Here is a 21,754-nt window from a genome sequence, read left to right on the forward strand (position 1 = left end):
GAATCGTCCGCGAATCAGACGCGAAACACGTTTCTGGTCGCGCGCGTCTGACGCTAATAGAAAATATCGTCGGCACACAGACGTTGCGTCGAATCGCGAGCGGCGATCGCGCCGGTCCAGCCGTTTACGTCTGATGGTTCTAGGTAATCCAACCTTTAAACTGCGGGATTTACGGTGACGATTATAGATTGCCAACGGTGGACGATCGATCCTAACGATTTCGGAATTTTGAATATTTCACCGGCGCGACGGGAGAGCGGAACGCAATCACGGGCTGTCCAACAGAGGAAATGTTTGACGATAACGGTATACAAAGCTGAAATTAATTAGCTGCAGACTTCCGAACCTGTTAGCTTCGATAAAGTGCGCGCGGGCCTGCCCCGAATCGGCGCGGGGTAGCCAGAACCGTGTGCACGAATCTGCCGTGAATAACGCAACAGCCACGATCCTACGGTTCCCGTAATCGCGGCGACGCGACACGGCCGCAGAACTTTGCCCCTTCGTTCCCTCTTCCTCTTTCTCATGGTTCGGCCTGTATCTCGGGAAACTTTCCTCGGTGCCCCCCTTCCGCGTCCTTCTGCCTCTCTCTTTCTCTCTCTCTCTCACTCTCCTCCGCCCTCCTCTGACCCCCTTGCCGCCAGTCAACTGCGCGAGGACCAACTTTCGTGGTCGACCGAGACTGGGTCAAGTCGTCGCGCACGGCCACTTTGTTTTCCCGGTGAAATTTCAATTTTAAAATTAAAAAATTATCTGCAGCCGATACCGTCTATCTGACAGAGTATGTAAGGGGTCGCAGAAGTTTCACCATTTTAACGATGCTCGAATATTAGGTTGTCTCGTTGTTTCATTGAGCGAGCAATTAAATTCCCGAAGTAGCTCAGACATCGTCGAGTCAAAATCTTAACGCTTTACCGACCGGTATATAGATCGGCTTTTTTTCTTGAACGATTGCCGGTGAATCAGCTGTCGTAGTAACCATTAATTTCGTAACCAACAAAGACTTTGTGTTCGATGTATTCTATCTGGCTTTGTTGCTGGTGTACAAGTGATCGCGATTTTGAAGAATGAACTTCAAAATGGCATTGCACAGCCGCGATTATTCCACTCGCAAGTCTCGCCCTAGTTCTATAATTCAAGTAAAAATTAATGTAAAAGTGTGCACTGAAATAAAGTTATGATTTCAGACCAAAATAAGATTAACCACTTAGCTGCATTGATATATTTTGAAGATAAATTTTGTTACGCGTTTCATCGACCATACTGTGTACAATCTTTTTGACAATTGTTCTAAGAATATCCTACACCGTGCGAAATTTATGATTATGTCACCATAAGCATTTTGACATAAATCGTAGGAGAAGTGTATTTATTATAAGATGTAAAATTGCTACTTCATTATGACGTGTATACACGTCGTACGCAGCTAACAGGTTAATTGTTTAAACTGAAATAAAATTATTATTTTATATCGAAACAAAGTCGAAACACGTTGACGTACAATAAATTCAAGTTTTCTTTTTCTAGACAGAAAATTGTTAACGATAAAAATGTTCAAAGTAAAATTTGATAAATGTTCTTTCTCTATTTTTGAAAGTCGTCGAAACAGTTTCGAAAGTTTAGAAGATTTAATAATAACATGATTTTAAAGCACGATCTACTCGTGGACGTGGTTCTAAAATAAAGTTCAACAGGTATAGAGATGGATCAGAGGATCAAAAATGCCCTTGAACCAAAATAAACTACAGCTGTGACATTCGATAGCTTATTGTCCACATATAAACGTTTTTCACCCCTCGGTCAATTTAAAGTTTCTACGTTGATCGAGAAGGGTAGTTGTAGGAAGTAATCGGAGCATCGGTTTTTTCTTCTATTTTTCCATTTAACGATGCGTATAAATTTCGCAAAAATTTCAGTTCTAATTAAAGTCCTGCATGTTCAGCAATTATTAAAATACAGGATTTTTATAATACAGGATTTTTCAATTTAATTAAAAGTCCTCGTTGTATTAGATATTCGCAATAATGCAAATTAAAGTAACATTACGTACAATGATTATATAGATTACTATACAATTGTTGTCCTCCATTTTCGAATTAATACTGTTCAAAAATCATTGTATCGATCGATGAATAAAAGTGGGGTTTATTTAATACAAGCTCTTTGCGAGGAATACGATGAAATTGCTGTCACAGAAATGTTGACACGTGACAAGTGTAATATTTTTTAAAATCCAATGAAAAAGCGTTTGAACGCGCAATTAAACGAAGGTGTTTATTTAAAACATCTCGCGAACTGATCATTTTTTCACCGTTTCCTGTTACTGTAAATATCTCTCGGAACAACAAAAAATTGAGAGGATTTCACTCATCCAAAAAAGAACTGCGCGCCTGCGTTTAAAAAATACGATACAGCCGTAAAAACGCGCCGTGCACCGTGACACTCGCGCACAAAAAGTATGATGCTGAAAGTGTAATCCTCTTTGAACCATTCATCTTCTTCCACTTTCTAATTGAAACCAGAAAAGAGAAGAACGATTTGTTCCAGTTTCATGCGAATCATACTGCGCAGACGTAATGAAATATACAATGTACCATCAATTATTTTTCAACCTAAGATTCATTGGACTTTTTAGGCGAAGTGCGATATGCATTTGTTAGCGAACGTTTTCAATTAAAATTACATAACATAATGGGTACGATTTTTTCGTGGCTATATATTTTATTTCGAATTATTCATCTGTTGAGCTAAGATTTCTCATCAAACTGCACAGAGATTGTTGTATTAAGCTAAACGAATATACAATTATTATAGAACAGCGAATTTTATACATTTGTGACATATCGGTGACTTATCAACCCAAGAGGTTAATAAGACTAGACTATTATTATTTCTTTTATTGTCATTATGTACTTTCGCTTTCAGACTTTGATAACAGAAGAATAAATTTGATTTCGATTTAAAATAAATTAATAATATTCGCGTGTTTAGTAGAACTTTCATGAAATTTGTATCACGAGTCTTGCTGGGAGTATGCCCCGCGTGAACACCCCGGGTACTAATAATCCGCGATATAAACTATTTATCGGGCTGTAAGGCCGATTACGCTGAGCGACGGAATAGATTAGTACCGCTGTCCGTCTAATTAAAAATGAACAGCTGTTTTTCCTTCTTGCGTATACAATGTGTCGCTACAGTGACCACGAAGTCGAGCTGCCGGAATGTAGTAATTGATCGATTTGTTGCTTGTCCGGACCTTGAAGTGCTATATAAATATAGATTAAGTTTGATGGTCTAAGGTGAAAGTTGAATGCATCTAACCCGAATCTGGCTGGATGAGACGATGTTGAAGATACGTTGATTTGTCGCTATACGAGCGATGATGATTGCTTGTGTTGCGTTGGAAAATCAGGAATACGAATACTTGTTGCGAATAATACGGCGGATAATCAAGAATACTGTAATAATACTTTAGTTACAGGAATACTGCGAAAATAAGAATACTAAAGATTATTTTTTTTTTTTTAAATTTTTAATAATGAGGTGGGGGCCCGTACCTGCCAGATCACACCGGCTTACCGGGCAAACAATGTAACTGTCATCAACAACATGATGTCGTATTAATTATTAATGAATGACGTTCGTGAAGAAAAATTGCAAAAAACTTCGTGAAGGGAGAGGTGGAAGGCATGTGGTTGGTACGAAACAAGTGTAGGGAAGGGGAACAGGAAGGTTTGCCAACCGCTGATGAGAAGACAACACCATGAATTGAAAAAATTGTTGGTATCTACAATCCTGACCTCGGCAAGCTTTTGGGTTAAACATATGCAGCCCATTGTTTATCCAGTGTAAGAATACTAAAGATTACAAGTTTTGTTCCCTTTTCATAGTTTTTCGGAAAGAAAGCTCGAACGCGGATTGGTTACCGGTGAGGTGGAGAGGGAAGTTAGAGGGCCCGGGCCTCGTTGTGACGTAGGACCCCAAAAACCCAAGCGAGTAGCCGGCGCGGTCCATCTGGCGACTCTAAACTGAGAAAACTAAATTTGAAGAAATTGCTTTATGATCGGCTATACTGATAAATCGATTTAGTCGAAATGCGATATCTTAATGTGATTTTGCGATGTAAAAAGGGCACTAAAGTAATAGCCTTCTAAATTGTAAAATCCGGAATTTGAAGAAGGGAAATAAACTAATTGAAAGGCATAATTCCGTTGTAGGACGGAACAAGTCTGACTCGTCAGAGTCATACATGTAAGTTCACACATATAACGTCACAATTCGTCGCTATTACTGGCGACGCCGTGACACCCCATCAGCCACTTATAGAGCGAACACTATGGTCGCACGCCTCCGACACGTGCTCCGGAGCGTTAAAGAAAAGGTAGGCAGGCTAGAAAACAATTCGGACAGATTGGCAAGAATCTAGCACGATTTGCCGGTAGCAACAGGAGCAATCGGTTAACGACGTCAACGTCTTGGCACCTCGGCAAGGTGAACGCCGCCGAGGCGGTGGGGTCGAGAGAGGGTTGTGTCCCGTATAACTCGCGACCAAAGTTTAGATGGCACTGTCGCGTGGAACAGGATGTGCCAACTACTCCAATCAACTTGCTGTATAAGAGCAGTCCAGGCGAAAGGACACGCGACACTCGAACCGTCTCGTCGAAAAAACACGCTCTCGTCAGCTCGCGCGCGCTCTCCGGCGCGCGCGAGAGGGTGCGGTGGGTGGCGTCGAGGGGGATCGATTCACGTTTTAAATGGCATCGGTCGTGTTTCAGAGAGCGTGCGGGACACCGGAGGCGACGTCGGAGGGGATCACCGGGCTAGCAAGGTGTCGAAGAGAGCGAAACCCCTGAACCCGGACGAAAACGAGCACGACAACGACGACTACTACTACGAGGACGTGGATGAAAGAAACAATCCGACGAACGAGGCACCGGCCGTGCCGCCCGGATTCCTCAGCCCCTCTGTGCGGGAGTACCTCGATCTCGGTAAATCGATACCCGGTACGTAAACAAGATCATCTCGCGGAAAGTTGCCCCTTTGCGAGCTGTTGCTCGCTCGAGACCCCTTCCTTCTCCACCACTTCCTCCTCCTTCTCCTTCTTCCCGTCCTCCTGGCCCGGAACCGCTCCCCTTCGACCCTCGCCACTTCTGCACCCCCGCGCAGCCGACGGTCCTGGAATTTCCTCCATTCGGTTGTCCCTCCAGCTTTCTTTTCCTCGACGCTAACTCTTAGCCGTTCGTTTTCTTAGCTCCTCCTCGATTTTTCTCTTTGTTTTGGTTCTTGCTCTTTGATGCCGCGCACTCCTTGGAGATCTTCTCTACCGAACGACGCGGAACCGGGATCGATCCTGCTGCGGTGATCGATTTCCGATTCGACGGGGTTACAGATAATCGGACGTTGCCGCGTTCGGATTTACGAAGATCTTTCTGGTTGATCGTAAGGCGCTTAGGCGTCGAGAGAAACGCGTTACGGTGGTCGTGATATTTAGTATTTGGCGCGGATCAACACCTTTCGTTGATGACTCCGATGCGATTAGAATTCTATAGAATCGACTATGGTCGATGCAACGGTCTCGATAGAATATTTCTCGCTTGAGATTCGGCGGATCTCTAAATTTCTTCATTTCTCTTCTTATTTTTAGCGGTAACGTAATGGGATTGCCGGTATCCTACAACGAGCCTGCATAAAATCTTTCATGCGTATTTCGTTCCGCCAAACGGCTTAAACCGTTTACAAATAAATAAACGACTGTTCTCCAACCGACGCAACAGAACCGAGATCGATAGTTAGGTCGGCGCATAGTGTCGGATTTTTATCGCGTGTAAATATTTGTCTCTCCGTTTACGTAATCTGCTTGTTTATGGCGCAAACTTTTTTTTAGTCTTATTGCGCACCGTCGACGTCACAACCAGCGGAAATTTTATCAAAAAGAGTTATTAGAAAGTGCTGTATTTTTGTCATTTATCTATAGTTTCGTACGAGCACGAATTCCGCAATTTTTTGATACGAATGGAAACTTGTAAATAAAACTGCAAAGACCATCTGCAACATAAATCAAGCGATTTTAGAGAACGCTGAGCACTCATCAATCGACACGGGCCAATACTTTTCCGCGATAACGCCCGATCACGTATATCGCAGAAAAAAAAACCAGTTTAACAATTAAATGAATTAAAGTATGAAACTTTGCAACATCCCGCCCCCCGCGTAAACCCGATCTATCCGCCAACAAATTTTCGCTTTTATCGGAACACGTTGGCCTGTGTTTGCCATAAATAAATTCAATCGTGCCAAACAGATACAAATTGGAAACGATGCGTAACGAAATCGCGAAAAGATCTTTTTCCGCGTCGGTGTCAATTATTTCCCGAGAAGCAAACACAATTTCGAACGGGTTAATGAAATTGGAAGGTGAATCGGACCGCGGAGAAGATAATATATGCCCTTAAGCTCAATTTCCAGACGCCGGTGGCCGTAATAAAAACAATCTCGGTCGGACTCGGGGGGTTGAGAAAGTACACGGACATACCCCCGGACACGCAATAATTGTCTATGTATCTACTGTCTTGTCTTTCCTTCCCGGTTTCCCGCAATTACATAAGGCGCTCGTTTAAAACCGCGGGGAACTTGTCGAAGGATCTAGCCTGCTCGTACTTGGTCGTATAAAAAACGAAGAGAGACAGGAAGAGACGAATTTAAACAAGCTGCTCCTCGTGAACGAGCAATCTACACGGTTTTACTTGTGCTTCCTCGAGAATCCTCCGCGCGCGATCTTTCTGCTTATGCTGTAAGAAATACAGAGCTTCGAGCGGCACGGTCGTCGAGTATTAGCCTACATTTTCGTATCATCTATTTCAACATTTTATTACAATTTACCGTTATATCTTAGATTTATCGAAAATGTGTAAATAAACTAATGTGTTATTAATAATGTGTTGCTAAATAAACTAGTGTGTTGCTAAATAAACTAATACAATCACAGTGTTATTCATGCAACAAATTTTCATTTAGAATTATGGCGACAGTTATACAGTGTTCCGGAAGCTGCTCAATTAACGATAGAATTAGTTGATCAGAAATAAAGGACTTATTGGATAAATGACTGAAATTAATGACTTACACTGAATTTCATAGCGACGTTTATTCTCGTTTGGATTTCACTGGCTATACAAAATGTATTTAATCCCTTGCTGTATAATAACGAGTCAGACTCGTGACGAACATTTCTTACATAATTTAATAAATACGACTGCCAAACATTTCTATTAAATCGAAAGAGAATTTGAATCTTCCGTCATTGAAATCTGGGATTGAAAGTAAATTAACACAATCGCGAATCAAAAATCCTGTTATTCTATCAAGGAAATTAATAAGGACGAAAAAGTGCTAATCAACACAGATTTAAAAGATATAGTGCAAGGGGTTAATATAGTAAACGATAAATTCATTCATGGATGTATCGTTTGAAAGTGTATTCAAAATTCTTTAATAGAATGTAGGCGGAAAACGTATTCCGTAAATACATATACATTCATACGTGATACGTATTTTTCATTTCGATCTATAAATATTCCATATAACATATTCAATAACAATTTAATCGAAAGAGTGCTTAATCTCGTGAAAAATAAAAAAGATGTTCTTTTCTTGTATTTAAAACCGGTTGCGGCAGGCATTGTATACGGAATTAACAGAGATATGAACAGATATAACCAACAATGCATAAAATTTGCGTACTTTGATATATTTTCAAACAATGGTAAACCGGAACAGGATTATCCACGTGTCTAGCATTCACTCGACCGGCGAGCCACTGGCGTGCACCGTATCCAAGCGAGTGAGACAGTTCGTAACAGTTTCACAGATATTAATTTATCAGATTCTTCCAATTAGCAAAATTTCATATTAGGATATTATTCCATATTTGTTCACCCCCCTAGTAAAACAATGCATAATATATCGTTGAAATTTCATTTACAGTCGAGAAACGAAAATTGTAGTAGGTTGTCCGGAAAGTTCGAGGCCGATTTTCGGTAGGTAGCGTGAGAAGCCCGACTGAATATATCACAATTATTGAAAACAAATGACATGTGTACATATTCTAAAAGAGATAACTTCAGCCATATTTGGAAAAAAGTTTGGTTACGATTCGTTCATTTTTATCAGTTTTGTACGCCTTAGAATATGGTGGCAAATAAAGTGCATTATAGGCATTTAATGCTTTTCTTTTTCCGAAAGGGCAAAAATGCCACACAAGCGGCAAATAAGATATGCGCTGTTTATGGCGAGGATGCTGTAGCCGAAAGAATTGTGCGGAAGTGGTGTTTGCTCGGTTTAAAGCTGGAAATTTCGACCTTGAAGATCAAGAACGCCCAGGTAGGCCGTCCACCACAGACGAAGATACGATTGGAACAGAAATCCAGAATAAGCTTTTACCAAATAATGAATCAATAGATTCGGCAAAATATTGCTCTCAATTAGATAAATTGAACACATCAATTGAACAAAAACTTCCAGAAATTGCGAATCGGAAGGGTGTCGTGTTACATCAGGACAATGCGCGACCTCATGCGTCTTCGAGAACTCGGCAAAAATTGTTGGAGTTTGGTTGGGATGTTTTACCCCATCCACTGTGTTCGCCAGACCTTGCACCTTCGGATTTCCACCTTTTCCGATCATTACAAAATTCCCTTAATGGAAATAATTTCAACTCTTTGGTTGAGATATAAACCCATTTGGACAAATTTTTTGCCGAAAAACCTGAGAGGTTCTGGAAGCACGGAATTCTCAAGCTGCATGAAAAATGGAGAAAGGTTGTGGAACAGAATGGTACCTATATAATTTAATAAATATATACTCATATTTAAATGAGCTGCGTTTTCATTTTCCTAAAAAATCGGCACGAACTTTCCGGACAACCCAATAATTTCACCCAGCTACAGTTTATATTGCTCGAAACACTGTGCGTCGCGTCTTCGAAAAATTCTGCGTAAAAATGTGAATTGAAATTTCCCTACCGTAAAAGTTCCTGCTTAAGAAAATTGCGAATAAGTTCGTTGCTTTATCCATGTAATCCGGGAAAGGCAAATATAGAAACTGTTTTCTTTTCTTTTTCGAAGCGTAACGACTTGGAAATTAGAAAATAGAAAAATTACGGATGCGAGGTATATAATATCTCTACTTGGTTATTACCTCTACCCGACAACCTCCACTTCCATCTTCCTTCTCTATTCCACTTTTCGTTATTCTTATCTCGGCACCTAATCGTCTCAAATTGTGATTGATATTGCTTTCAGAGCTTCACTGCCATTCTTAAACCATCGCATAATGACTTTCTTTTATGGCTGCCTTGATTAGCACGTTTTATTCCTGAATTTCTCGTTTCTTTCTTACCGGTGCCCTTTCTGTTTATCATAATTTTACTTTGTGTTCACGTTAACGATTTCAACCGCTATGTTCCGTATTATTTTCTCCATTCCCGCACTTTATTTAATTATCTTGCTAACTCTTTCTTTTCTATGGTATCTTTGTATTGTAACAGTTCTTTTCTTTTTGCTACGTAGTACGACATATTCACATATTAACCAGTTAGCTGCGTCGACATATTTAGAACATAAATTTTGTTACGCGTTTCATCGATCATATTGTGTATTATCATTTTGAAAATTGTTCTAAAATTATCTCCTAAGGCGTGCGAAATTTTCGAATACGTTACCATAAGTATTTTGACATAAATCGTAGAATAAATATTATTATTATACGATGACATACTATAACATACTGTAATTATTACTATTATTACTATTGTTATAATTTTCAAGGTAGTCTCCTAAATGCGTTAGTTTTCCTCTGCGGAAACGAAACGAAACAAGAATGTAAATTGTCAGAAAGTGGATAGTCAAACAAGAGTATTTATAGTCTGTGTCCCGATGAACCCGAGGTTCCGCCGGTCGGTTACTTAGTTAATGAACTACGGTTGAAGCTATGCTAGCTGAATGTGGCCGGTGAAAGTATCCAGGGTGAATACCTCGGAGTGAACGCATCCTCCCGGAAATTGAAGTGCGCGACGCAACTGGTCCGCGGACCCAACCGAGGGGGGGGGAGGGGGGGTAACCGTTGTAAAAAGAATATTACCGCGAGTCTGCACAGTTTATTAGTTGACGGCGGCGTAACTGGTTGGCAGCGGTCGTATCTCAGCGTGCGTCGACGTTGTCTGCACACGAGACACGATGCAAAACGTCGGGGCCGGCGCGGCGGCGGCGGCGGCGGCGACGGCAGTGGTGCGGGGGATCGTGTTAACCTCGTTTCCCGCTATCTCCTCGGCCATACTTTCAAGTCGGCCGGTATCAGCGCCGCGCCAGAAGAAACGCCGAACACATCTTCCGCTTAATAACATTTCATTTACCCGCGTGAATCTTCTAATCGGCCGTTACACGCGCGTATTCGCATAAATCCGCGGCGTCGTTGCGGCCGTCTCTCTCTCTCTCTCTCTCCTCCTCTACTCTCCCCCCTCCCCCCTCTCGTCTGTACAAAGCTATGCCGGGGTTACGAGAGGAGGGCGACCCTTCGCAGACTACATTATGGGAATTTTCCGGCCGGGAACCTTGCTCCGGCTGCGGATATTTCACGATCGATCGATTATCGAGGGACGACCGAGGAGAGAGAGAGAGAGAGCGCGCCTCTATGCCCCGCACAAAGGGCGGCAAGAAAAAAATCTCCGAGCCCTGCGTTAGGCCAGGTCAGTGAAACACTTTCAAAGAAGCTAATGGGAAGGCAGACTAGCGTGACTTCTACTTAACGGGACGTGGCTAAATATGAATAACGCGATCGATCGATGTCTTCTGTTCTACAACTTTTTTTTTTTCTTCAGAGAGAGAATATTCGGTGATTGCCGCCGTCTCGTTCGGCGTCCGAACTCGCGGGCAATGAGATGGTCGACGGTTGAGGAAGTTGTTTTACAGATGGAGGAGATGCGCTGTGAAAGGGGCGATCCTGAAGATGAGAGAACCAGTCGGGTTAATGATTTCTGTTTTCTAGATGGGTTAGTGATGTTTCTTCACTCTATGTTCGTACGAAGACGTGTGCACCTATGTACATAATTGTATCAATATATCTAAAAAGCACAGCGGTTGGTCAGCCAACAGTAACCGGCTCCGCGGGATTCAACATTTTCGATAATAAGAGTATAATTTTTGGTAAATTCTCGAAATATACATCTAATCGAGCCTTCCTTAAAGACCAACGAAATACACTATTTACTATCTTTCCTTTCATTTTATTCTGATTATTGATTTACGTGGTTTTAAGATGGTACACAAGGAATGCTTATGAACGAGACATAGTCCCTTGGATTAGAAAACTCTTATAGTGATTATCTTTTTCGAGTAGGTTCGGTAAACAATAAAATAATAAAATGCAAACTAATCCAAATAATACAGCAAGAGAATTGAATAAGCTTAATTGTAAACTCTGCTAATGTGACTCCGCTATTAAGTTTTATTAAGCCATCCCATTCATAAATATTAACACGATCATTGTCGACAATCGACCATTAAAATCTCCACATAGTTAAAGCAATTTAATCAACTGAAGCGAAACTAGAACATTAATATTTATCATAAGGGGTGGCAATAGAACTCTTTGGCAGTCGAAGCGTTTTACTCAAATTCACTTTGTTCAAATATATTACAACAAAAATGAATTTTCAAGATTGGTCGGAAATTAGTGTCACCCATATGTGGGTGACGCGGCGCTCAACGTGTTGAAGTACGCAACGGAAACTTGTAAATTTTACGAAAATTTGAAAAGAAAAAAATCGCTTCGACTTACCCGGCACCTCCGGCGCTAAAATCAAACGTTGCGATTTATGCGGCACCTCACGCTTTGGGTCTTAGTATTCTAACGGTATCCGAGAATCCCTGTAGCTATAAGCAAGAGAGCCTTGAAACCGAGAAGAGCTCACCGAGTTACAATAATTGTACTATTATCTAAAATACCAATGGAAAGGATGGTTTCGATGGTTTCGACGCGTCTGTACGGTAGAAGATTATGCAAATGATCATTCTTAAAGAGGAGAGAGGTCTCTTGAGATACTTTAGTTTCACTAGTTCGTTCCAGATCCGACATACTTCTCGTCGCTGTTCAACATTCCGAGCAATTCGTTTTCAATTGCCTCTCGCTTGAGATTCTGAGATCGCCAGTTCACCATCGAACGCTGCCTGCGCGCTTTGCGACAGAACCAGACAGAGTTACACGTTGTACGGACGCGCGAATTTTATGCGGGACCTCATGATTCCTTACGAAGACGCATTCGTCCGAAATTTCTTTATCGATGTAGTGATTTGAAAACATCTTAACATCTTTATTACATACTAGTAACATAAACATATTAAGGAATACATTGGGTTGGCAAGAAAGTAATTTTGGTTCGCACCAGTAGATAACGTTATGTTTGTTTCGTTATTCTTTGTCAATGTTAGAATTTTTTTCTTTTAAGATTTGGTAGTCAACACCTCTAGGTTGCTTTAGAAAGAAATTCTATGTAATTTTGTTGACAACTGTCAGTTTACGGTCAGTTTTAATATGAAGTGCAAAAAGCAGCATTTTCGACACATTTGACGTTTTTAGTTTCATAAAGGCAAGAAAGCGGTCGAGGCTCAGAAAGAGATATGTGAAGTTTATGGTGTTGATTGTTTAACAGAACGCACGTGTCGGAAATGGTTTAAAAAATTTCGTTTTGGAGATTTCTCATTGAAAGATGACCAACGTTCTGGTCGACCTTCTGAAGTTGATGATGACAGAATAAAAGAAATAATTGAATCGAATCGTCATATAACTGTGCGAGAGATTGCAAAACAGTTAAATTTATCACACAGAACAATTGAAAATCATATGAGACATCTTTGACTTGTTAAGAAGCTCGATATTTGAGTTCCGCACGAATTGAAAGAAATTCACCTAACACAACGAATCAATATTTGTGAGACGCATTTCAAACGTAATGCAATCGACCCTTTTTTGAAACGAATTATCACTGACGATGAAAAATGGATCGTCTACAATAATTGTAATCGAAAAAGATCATGGTCTAAGCATAATGAACCAGCACAAACCATATCAAAAGCTGAGTTGCATCAAAAAAGATCATGCTGTCAATTTGGTGGGATTACAAAGGTGTAGTGTATTTTGAGCAGCTTCCAAACAACCGAACGATCAACTCAGATGTTTATTGCCAACAACTTGTGAAATTGGAGGAAGCAATCAAAGAGAAAAGGCCAGAATTGGCAAATCGCAAAGGAATCGTGTTCCACCACGACGATGCGAGGCCTCACACATCTTTAACAACACGTACGAAACTATTTGAGCTTGGTTGGGAAGTGACGTCGCATCCCCCATACAGCCCCGACCTTGCCCCATCGGATTATCATTTATTTCGAAGTTTACAAAACTTCTTAAATGGTAAAAATTTAAGCAATAACGACGACCTCAAATCGCACTTGATTAAGTTTTTAGCTGTTAAGGACCAGAAATTCTATGAGCGTGGGATTATGAAGTTAACAGAAAGATGGCAAAAGGTCATCGAACAGAATGGAAGATATTTGACTGATTAAAGTTCATTTTTTGTATAGAAAAAATTGAGTTTTATGTCACACTAAAAATCCGAAATTACTTTCTTGCCAACCCAATATACGACATTCGGATTCGCATAATGCCGTATCGATATAGCATAATATTCAAGGAAATAATATGATTGCTCGTCAATTTCGAATTCGAAACATTTACTTACAGCGAATTCATTTTTCTACCACTATAAATGGTATAATAAATGGTATAAACCTTCGCGAATAATAATAATAAACCTTATTAATAATAATAAATATAATAAAATTTCTTGATATGGTTATATATAACAAGGTTTATTAATAACAATAAATCTTAACGATTAAAAAATGGATGATACGAATGCCCCACGGTCAGGTACAACGCTTTGCAATTAGAGATGGGTGATTCTGAATCGATTTTCTGTAAAATTGATTCTTTTTAAGCGATTTTCCATGTGTGTCGAGTTTTTATTTTTTCTACAGTCTTTGATTAATTTCGTAAAAATCTAACGATAAATAGAATTTGTCAGTAGAAATTTAGTAGCATTCGTCACTTACCATTTATCGTCAGTTACCTATGTGATATATTAATTGAAATAAATACCGCTCCGTACAGCATATTCTATAGAAATCGGCACTCCTGGTTCTCGGTTCGGAAGGATTCTCAAATCACGAATACGAGAAAAGCCGTTTTAACAGAAGAAATTCAAGTATCCGATTTATATCCATTATGCAGGAAAAAACGATCGAATCTACGTTGACTTTTCATGAAATTTTTCAAACCGGCGAAAATCCGCGCGGTTCGATCCGCCGTTGAAAGGCGTACTGTTCCGCGAGCTGAAATGTTTTGTCCCCGGTTAACAATAAATTCCTACCGACAATGAATTCGATAGCACGTCGATTCCCCGCGACAAAATGAATATTAACAATATTACGAATAATCGACTCGCGCTCGAGAGAGCCTCCAGCGAAAAAGTTCACCGCGTTAAACGTTTCCCGATCCTCCCGCTGCCTGCCATTTGCCGTCCCTCTCCGTCTTATCGGCGACCAATAATCTAATATTGTAATATCGGATTATGGTCTGTCGCGCGACAAGGACGCTTAATCCTTCGTAACTATTTTTCACGTTGGCGATCCGATTAACGTTGTCCCAAGACGGATCTCCGAGGGTTTCGACGTTTCGCTTGGCCGCCCGCCGAGCTCCGCGTTCTGCCGATTATCGATCACAAATTCTGGGACAATGGAGGCGTTTACACCGGCGCGGCGCGGCGCGGCGCGGCGCGGTGGCACAGCCTCGCCGCAAATCGCCGAACCGTGCCACGATCGCGTAACATCCACGCCAGATCAGAGATGTTTCGTAATTTCTAATCCTGGATCAGTCGAAACGTTAAATCGAGAGCTTCGACCGGTTTTATGCGCTCCCCCTTCCGCGATTCAGATTCAATCGTCCGAAGCGGATCTTGTACTACGATAAACAAATGGCCGCGCGCGTGCACCAAGGTGCTGATGGCTTGTGCGACTCTACTCGCGTCGAAAATTCTTGTCCAAATTTTCATCGCGTCGGTTCGTGGAATCGTTTCAATTAACGCGTCGACTGCCGCCGCGTCGTCGTTTCGTCACGGTTGCACGTGAGCGACAGAATTCTTCAGCCATTTAAAAAGTTCATTTCACTCGTGTCTAAATTGCGAATTTCATGCATCTAAGACTAAAACGAGTAGATGTAATATAGAGCGCGTGAAGAATTTGAATGATCAAGAAACGTCAATGTACTGATTTCAATTTCTATAAATTATCAGGGGAAAAATAAAATGTTTATCGCAACATATTTTTATAAACTTGATTTTAGCGAGTTTCTGGAAATCCAAAATCGTTGAAGGGGTAATAATAAATAATAACATATCTACTCACTTTTGTGTTTGCAGATAATATATACACATATGTCATATATTAAAATCATTATATTAAAATCATTATATTAAATTAAAGTATAAAATTTATTATACTAAAATATAAATTATGATATATAATATAAATTGCTTTGAGCAATGAATCATTTATGCGTTTCCCTGCAAATCTGCTGATTTGATCGAATGCTTATAAAATTCGGTTCCCCTAACTTCTCAATTATTGGATAGATATATTACAAGAGCTTGCGAATCTAAGTAGAATATACTTGACAGGAAAGTCATAACTTCCTCTCTAAATACTATAAAATAAACATTTCAATACCTAATCGTCTATCTTACGTGTTACCGTCTGGAATCTTGAATTTGCATAAACTTCGGTAATCGAATAATACGGTTGGTGGTATTACACAATCCTATCGATCTAAACCCAATTCCAAGTGTTGTTTGCCTAAGTCCTTAAATCGCTTAAGCTCGGTTATAGTTATCGAATAGGTATAATAAGAGGTTATATTTCTAGAATTCAACGTGGAAATCCTCTGACCCCGTTCAGAGACTATCTAAACGCTTCGGGACTGCATTATTGCTGAAGTGGATGTAACTGGGCCCTGTATTATTCAACAACGATATTCACAAAATTATGAAACTTCGGACACGTCAAAACAACTAATTGCTTGCTATTCAAATTCTAAACGTTTCCTAGTTTCAATTCTTAAATGCAAGTTTCTGGTGTATAAATGTGACCACACTTTATGAAATGTCAGAATAATGTCTGTTTTCAAATATCAGTCCGGTCAAAATTTTGGCACTAAATAATTTTTATTTTTAGTTACTACAATTAACACTTTATCGACCGGTCATCCGGTCGTAAAAGTTCTCGTTTCTATTTTAATTTTATTTATCTTATTAATCGCGAAAGGTATTGCACATTTAAAAATTTATATAATAATATTGAAGCTTGTAGTACAGTTTAACACGTTTATCTCAATAATAGATAACAAATTAAGGGTTACAGGCTACCGATCGGGGGGAAAAGCCGATTTATAGGCTACCGCTCGATAAAGTGTTAATTCGTTTGTAGATCATATTTATCCTTCCGTAAATCATCCATTCTACAGGCCTTATTCGCACCTTTTTGCAAAACAAATCCATTCTCTTCAAATGAAATTTTCTTATTTGTAACTGTCCGTAACAAAATTTAAATTAAATTCAGAAATTGAATACAGGTCGATATTCTGTCAAAAAGATTGACTTTTGAAGCCAATTATTCATTCGACAATGTTTCCTCCTCTCGCTCACTATTATAAATCTTATTATTATTATTCTTTATTAACGGGCTAGTAAGACCCTTCTGTGTTACATAGAGGTGATTTATATATACATAGTCCGGAATACATTTAAATAATATAAATTAAAAATTACAATATAAGAGCGTGTCATGAAGTAATTACAGAGTACATATATATGGGAGTAATAATTCCAATTTTCCATGCATTGGGAAAGCAGTTTTCTTTAAGGGATAGATTAAAAATTCAATGTACAATCCGAGACATTGTAAATATGCACGATTTAAAAAACATTGCCGGCATATCGTCATTACCCGGTCCTTTTTTCACACTAAGTGTTTCTATTTTGTTGTAAACATCCCTAAGACTATCTTTAAAGTCTCTAATCACTAATTTTTTGTTAACGTTGCGTGTAGCTCGCATTTCCGTCTGTTCGACCCAGTCGAGCTTTCTTCTCCTAGGACCTAGCGAAGAGTACTAGGTCCCGTTTTCGTTCGTTTCACAATGCACGAACGATCCACTGTAGGATGTGGACGCAGCCGAATCAGACGAAGACGAATGAAACGCGCGATAGGAAGCGGTGATGGAAGGGAGCCAGGGTCGAAGCCGGCGCGACTAGGGGTGAAACGCGGGGCCAAGCCTCGTCCCATTCGTCTGACTGACTTTATGACGACGCCTGCCGCGGAGAACCGTAAAACAGAGAAAACTTCGGAGTGCAGACGCAATTCTTTGCGACGCATAACCAAATCTGCGCGTTCCTCGTTGGTCGAGCTATCGGGTCCCCGCTTTCCATCGATGCAACGAAATTGAACACGAAGATCGTAATCGGAATGCGTTTACGATTTCACACGCAATTACAAGACATTAACGATAGATATTTTATGCTGTTTCATGAAAGCAAGAAACATCTATTCATTCAGATTTTTAGCGATTTTAACCCTTTGCAGTCGGAGCCATTTTAACTGGGAATCCAAGATATTTGTTTAGACTTGTAGCGTCGCCATTTTATATAACTTGGAGCATTTTATGTATTATAAAATTGCATTTTGTGACACATGCAACAATTAACAGCTTTTAACAATTTTCTAGGTATAAAGAAATATGATAAAAATTATTTTGAAACGTGGCATGATCATTTATAGAGGCGCCTTAGAGCCGACACTCGACCGCAAAGGGTTAATCATCGTATAGAGCGACTTTCAATAATAATATGACACTGCATACGACTAAACTATACGAGAAACAAACCTATTCATTTGATAATTTATTTCCTTTAATTTTATTAATAATTAACATTTCTTTTAATAATTTCCATTATGAAATATATGTAATTATCAAATTAATTATATATGTTTACCGACATTAATAAACGTTTTATTGCTAGGAAACATTCTCAGGACGATTATTTTCGGGCACTTGCAGTATGATTGGTTTATTACACGTAGCATGACACATACAACACTTTTAACAACATTGGAGGTTTAAACAAATTTGATATTGTCAAAATTAATCTTGAAACGTAGTATAGCAATTTTCAAAGCCATCTCAGCAGAATCGTAACATGAGTGCAAAGGATTAAATAGAGAGCCAGTTCAGACTACGCATTAATATGTACATTATAATTAAATTCGATATTAATATTTTATATATTAGAGATTAATAATTTCGTGAATCGCGGCTGCGCGTGGCCTGGAGTAATTTGAAAGAAACTTTCGCAAGAGCCCTGCTTGTTAGAAAAAGGTATAATTGATGGGCACAGAATAGGATTCGTTTAATTCACATTAACTACCTAATCGAATTTTTACAGGAGTTCGCTGTTTGAAGGTTAGAACGCGGCGAACCCTTAGAGGGAAAATAACTTGCGCAGTTTAAACGGCCGCTATATCACGTTATTTTACATTACAAGGCGGAACCCCACTTTCATTATACGGAATTTGCTATTCAAATGGTCGCGGTCCGTTCAAGGTAGCGGTTTCTTAATAAGTGCGACGTCCTTTGTGCTCGCCGCGGCAATTTTCAAAAGGATCTAAGTTTCCTCGTACGCTGCCGACGCGACGATCCCGGTCATTTTTTTTTTCTTCTTGGGAATAGTCGGTCGCCTGGCGGCGAACCAAAACTCTTTGGCACATGTTATGGCGGTTACATTTTCCATTTCTTTATACTTCTGGTTCGATTTTCCGGCTGATTTTATAAAATCCCATCTTCTTTGGCTCCGCGAGCAACCTTGCCCCCCCCCCCCCCCCCCCCCCCCCCCCCCCCCCTCTCACGGCAGATCCAACGGGATCAGCGGAAAAGCTGCTTGAATTTAGGCTGGCGTTTGTTATTTTAGAAATTGATCCAGACCCGACAGAAATATATTGGGTTGGCAACTAAGTAGTTGCGGATTCAAAGTAAGAAGGAAATTTCAATACTTTTGCTTGAAAATATAAGTTTATTCAATTAGACGAATCAACTTTGACGCCGCCTTTCTTTCAAGGCTTCATTTTAATATACTGTTTATAACATAAAAATCGTGCTTGCGATGTTTGCTTTTTTCAAAATAATGTAATAAAATATGTCCGAAACGCGCGCCTTGCCATTCCATCTTGAAACTGTAATAAAAACGAAACTAAATAATTAATCGATACAATTTTCTTACGAAATTGAAGATTAAAGTCCAAACAGCAAGAAAACAATATAGATCAGGTGCATTAATCCTGCCTTTTTGGAAATAATAGAATAAAATATGTCTAAACTGCGCGCCTTGTCCTTCCATGTTGAAACAGTGATAAAAACGAAACTAAATAACTAATCGATACAATTTTCTTACTAAATCGAAGATGAAAGTCCAGACAGTAAGAAAACAGTATAACTTAATTACTTTGAACACGTTGATAAAATAAATAATGTGCTAAGACCATCCATTAACAAAATCTACAATCACTTAATTGCCAATCCAATAGAAACGAATATGAATACGAAGCTTTCTGCGTATGGAAATATCGTGGACCAACCGAGATGCGGAACAACGCGAATCAACTTAGATCTCGGAAGCCACTTACCGTGAGTAGCGTTAACCCTTTACAGCCGGAGCAATTTGAACTGGAAATCCAAAATATTTGTTCAGACTTATAGTGTTTCATTTGATTTAACGTAGTGCATTTTATGCATTACGGAATTGAATTTTGCGACTCGTGCGACAGTTAATAGCTGTTAACAATTGTTTGAATATAAGTAAATTTGATAAAAATTATTTCGAAACGTGACATGATAATTTTTAGCGACGCCTTAGAGTCGCCACTCGACCGCAAAGGGTTGATATTCGGACATCGTGTAAAACGCAACCTTTCTCATAACCGAACCGTACGATTTGAATTTCGTTGGGATGTGAAAAGGATTAGTTTACTGGGCAATACTTTTCTTGTAAAACTTTTACGAGAATTGCAATTGGTTGGAACGACAAAGTAACAATGTATAAAAATAGATTGAAACTAAATTATCTATTAACATTATATATATATTTACTTATTTATCTATTAACACTTTACCGATCGATAGCCTATAAATCGACTTTTACCCCCGATTGGTAGCCTGTGAATCGTTTGCCATGGTATTCAATAATTTGACACCTATTATTGACATAAATGTGTTATACTGTATTACCGCAAGCTTCAATATGATTTCACAATTATTATTTTACAATTTTTATTATTATTTTACAATTTTTTTAGACATTAGATTTCTTTCGCGATTAATAAAAACAAATAAATTTTTTATTAATTAATAAATCAAATCAAAATAGAAACGAAAATTTCACATCAAGCTAACTTTTCACGACCGGTCGGTAAAGTGTTAACATTATATATAATGTTAATAGATAATTTATATTATACATAATATATCATTAATATATGTATATAATATATCACACATAATAAAAAAATGTAAAAAGAATTAGCAAGTAACATCGAAAACAGAATTTTATTTTTGAAATATTGTTGTAAGGAATTTTTTGAAGAATTTCTTAATTTCACTGCACTTGCCGATCAAAAACACGCATTTAAAAAAAAATGTATTATTTCATAGATAGTTCTAGAGATGCTTAAACAAATATAGTTTGCAGCCTCGACGATGACAACAGTTATCACCCATTGGATGTGCACAATTCTAGATAAAAAACAAGATACGTGCGAAAAATTTTCAACAAGCTACGTCATATTAAAATTTCATAAAAATCGCGGTCGCGCTTGGAAATGTTGCCTCGTTGGTTCAGTTTCGTTGCAATTAATCCCCCTGATCAGCGAGAAAAGCTGGCTCTCTGGATACACAGTGTCCGCCAGCAGATCCACTGAGAAAACAGGGGATCGCGCGAAGAGCATTAGTCTTATAATCTCGTTCGCTAGCCGCCAAACATCCTTAGAAAACATCCTTATAACCGAGCGAACGGACAATCACGGGGTACACAGTCTTCGACCGAAAAGAACGTAATAATAACAGCGAGCTGGCGCTTGCGAGGTCTTGCGTCTCGGTTAAGGGATGAAAAGAGGAGACGACGCGATGGATACGTTTCGCGGTGTCGACGCGGAACATGGCAAAGTTATAATTACCTGGACGACGCCGTGCGAGTCGAGAGGGATCGTGGCAGCGCGAGAAAGAGAGGACTGGCAAGTGGAGGGAGAGAGAGTGAGAGAGAGAGAGAGAGAGAGAGAGAGAGAGAGAGAGAGAGGGAGAGGGAGAGAGAGAGGGAGAGCGCTAGAGATGGAGATGGAGATGGATGGAGAGCATGACAGAGGTAGAGGATGCGATTGAAAAGGGTGGGCCAGGCGAGAGGAAGATGGGGGAGGCATCGAGGACGTTTATTCCATGCGGGTACACGGAATCTCTTCCTGTGACAAAACAGGTCGGACAAGCTGGCGGAAGGTGCGAATTTCGTATGGATGTCACTACGATACGGACGAGTTTGCGACCACGGTGGAAAGTGCAC

General features: G+C 39.6%; 2 protein-coding genes across 4 annotated transcripts in view; one reads left to right on the forward strand and one right to left on the reverse strand.

Annotated features, from left to right (window-relative positions):
- The window catches only part of Qin (tudor domain-containing protein qin), a 408,690-nt gene that overhangs the window by 152,142 nt on the left and 234,794 nt on the right, over positions 1–21,754 (reverse strand). The window lies entirely within an intron of this gene.
- The window catches only part of LOC144470282 (uncharacterized), a 28,072-nt gene continuing 10,004 nt past the window's right edge, over positions 3,687–21,754 (forward strand). The window contains exons 1-2 of the mRNA XM_078181249.1: positions 3,687–3,729; positions 4,773–5,000. Of these exons, the coding sequence (XP_078037375.1) occupies positions 3,687–3,729; positions 4,773–5,000 (271 nt within the window). The remainder of the gene's footprint in view (positions 3,730–4,772; positions 5,001–21,754) is intronic.

The sequence above is a fragment of the Augochlora pura genome, chromosome 1 (assembly GCF_028453695.1).
Source record: "Augochlora pura isolate Apur16 chromosome 1, APUR_v2.2.1, whole genome shotgun sequence".
NCBI lineage: Eukaryota > Metazoa > Arthropoda > Insecta > Hymenoptera > Halictidae > Augochlora > Augochlora pura.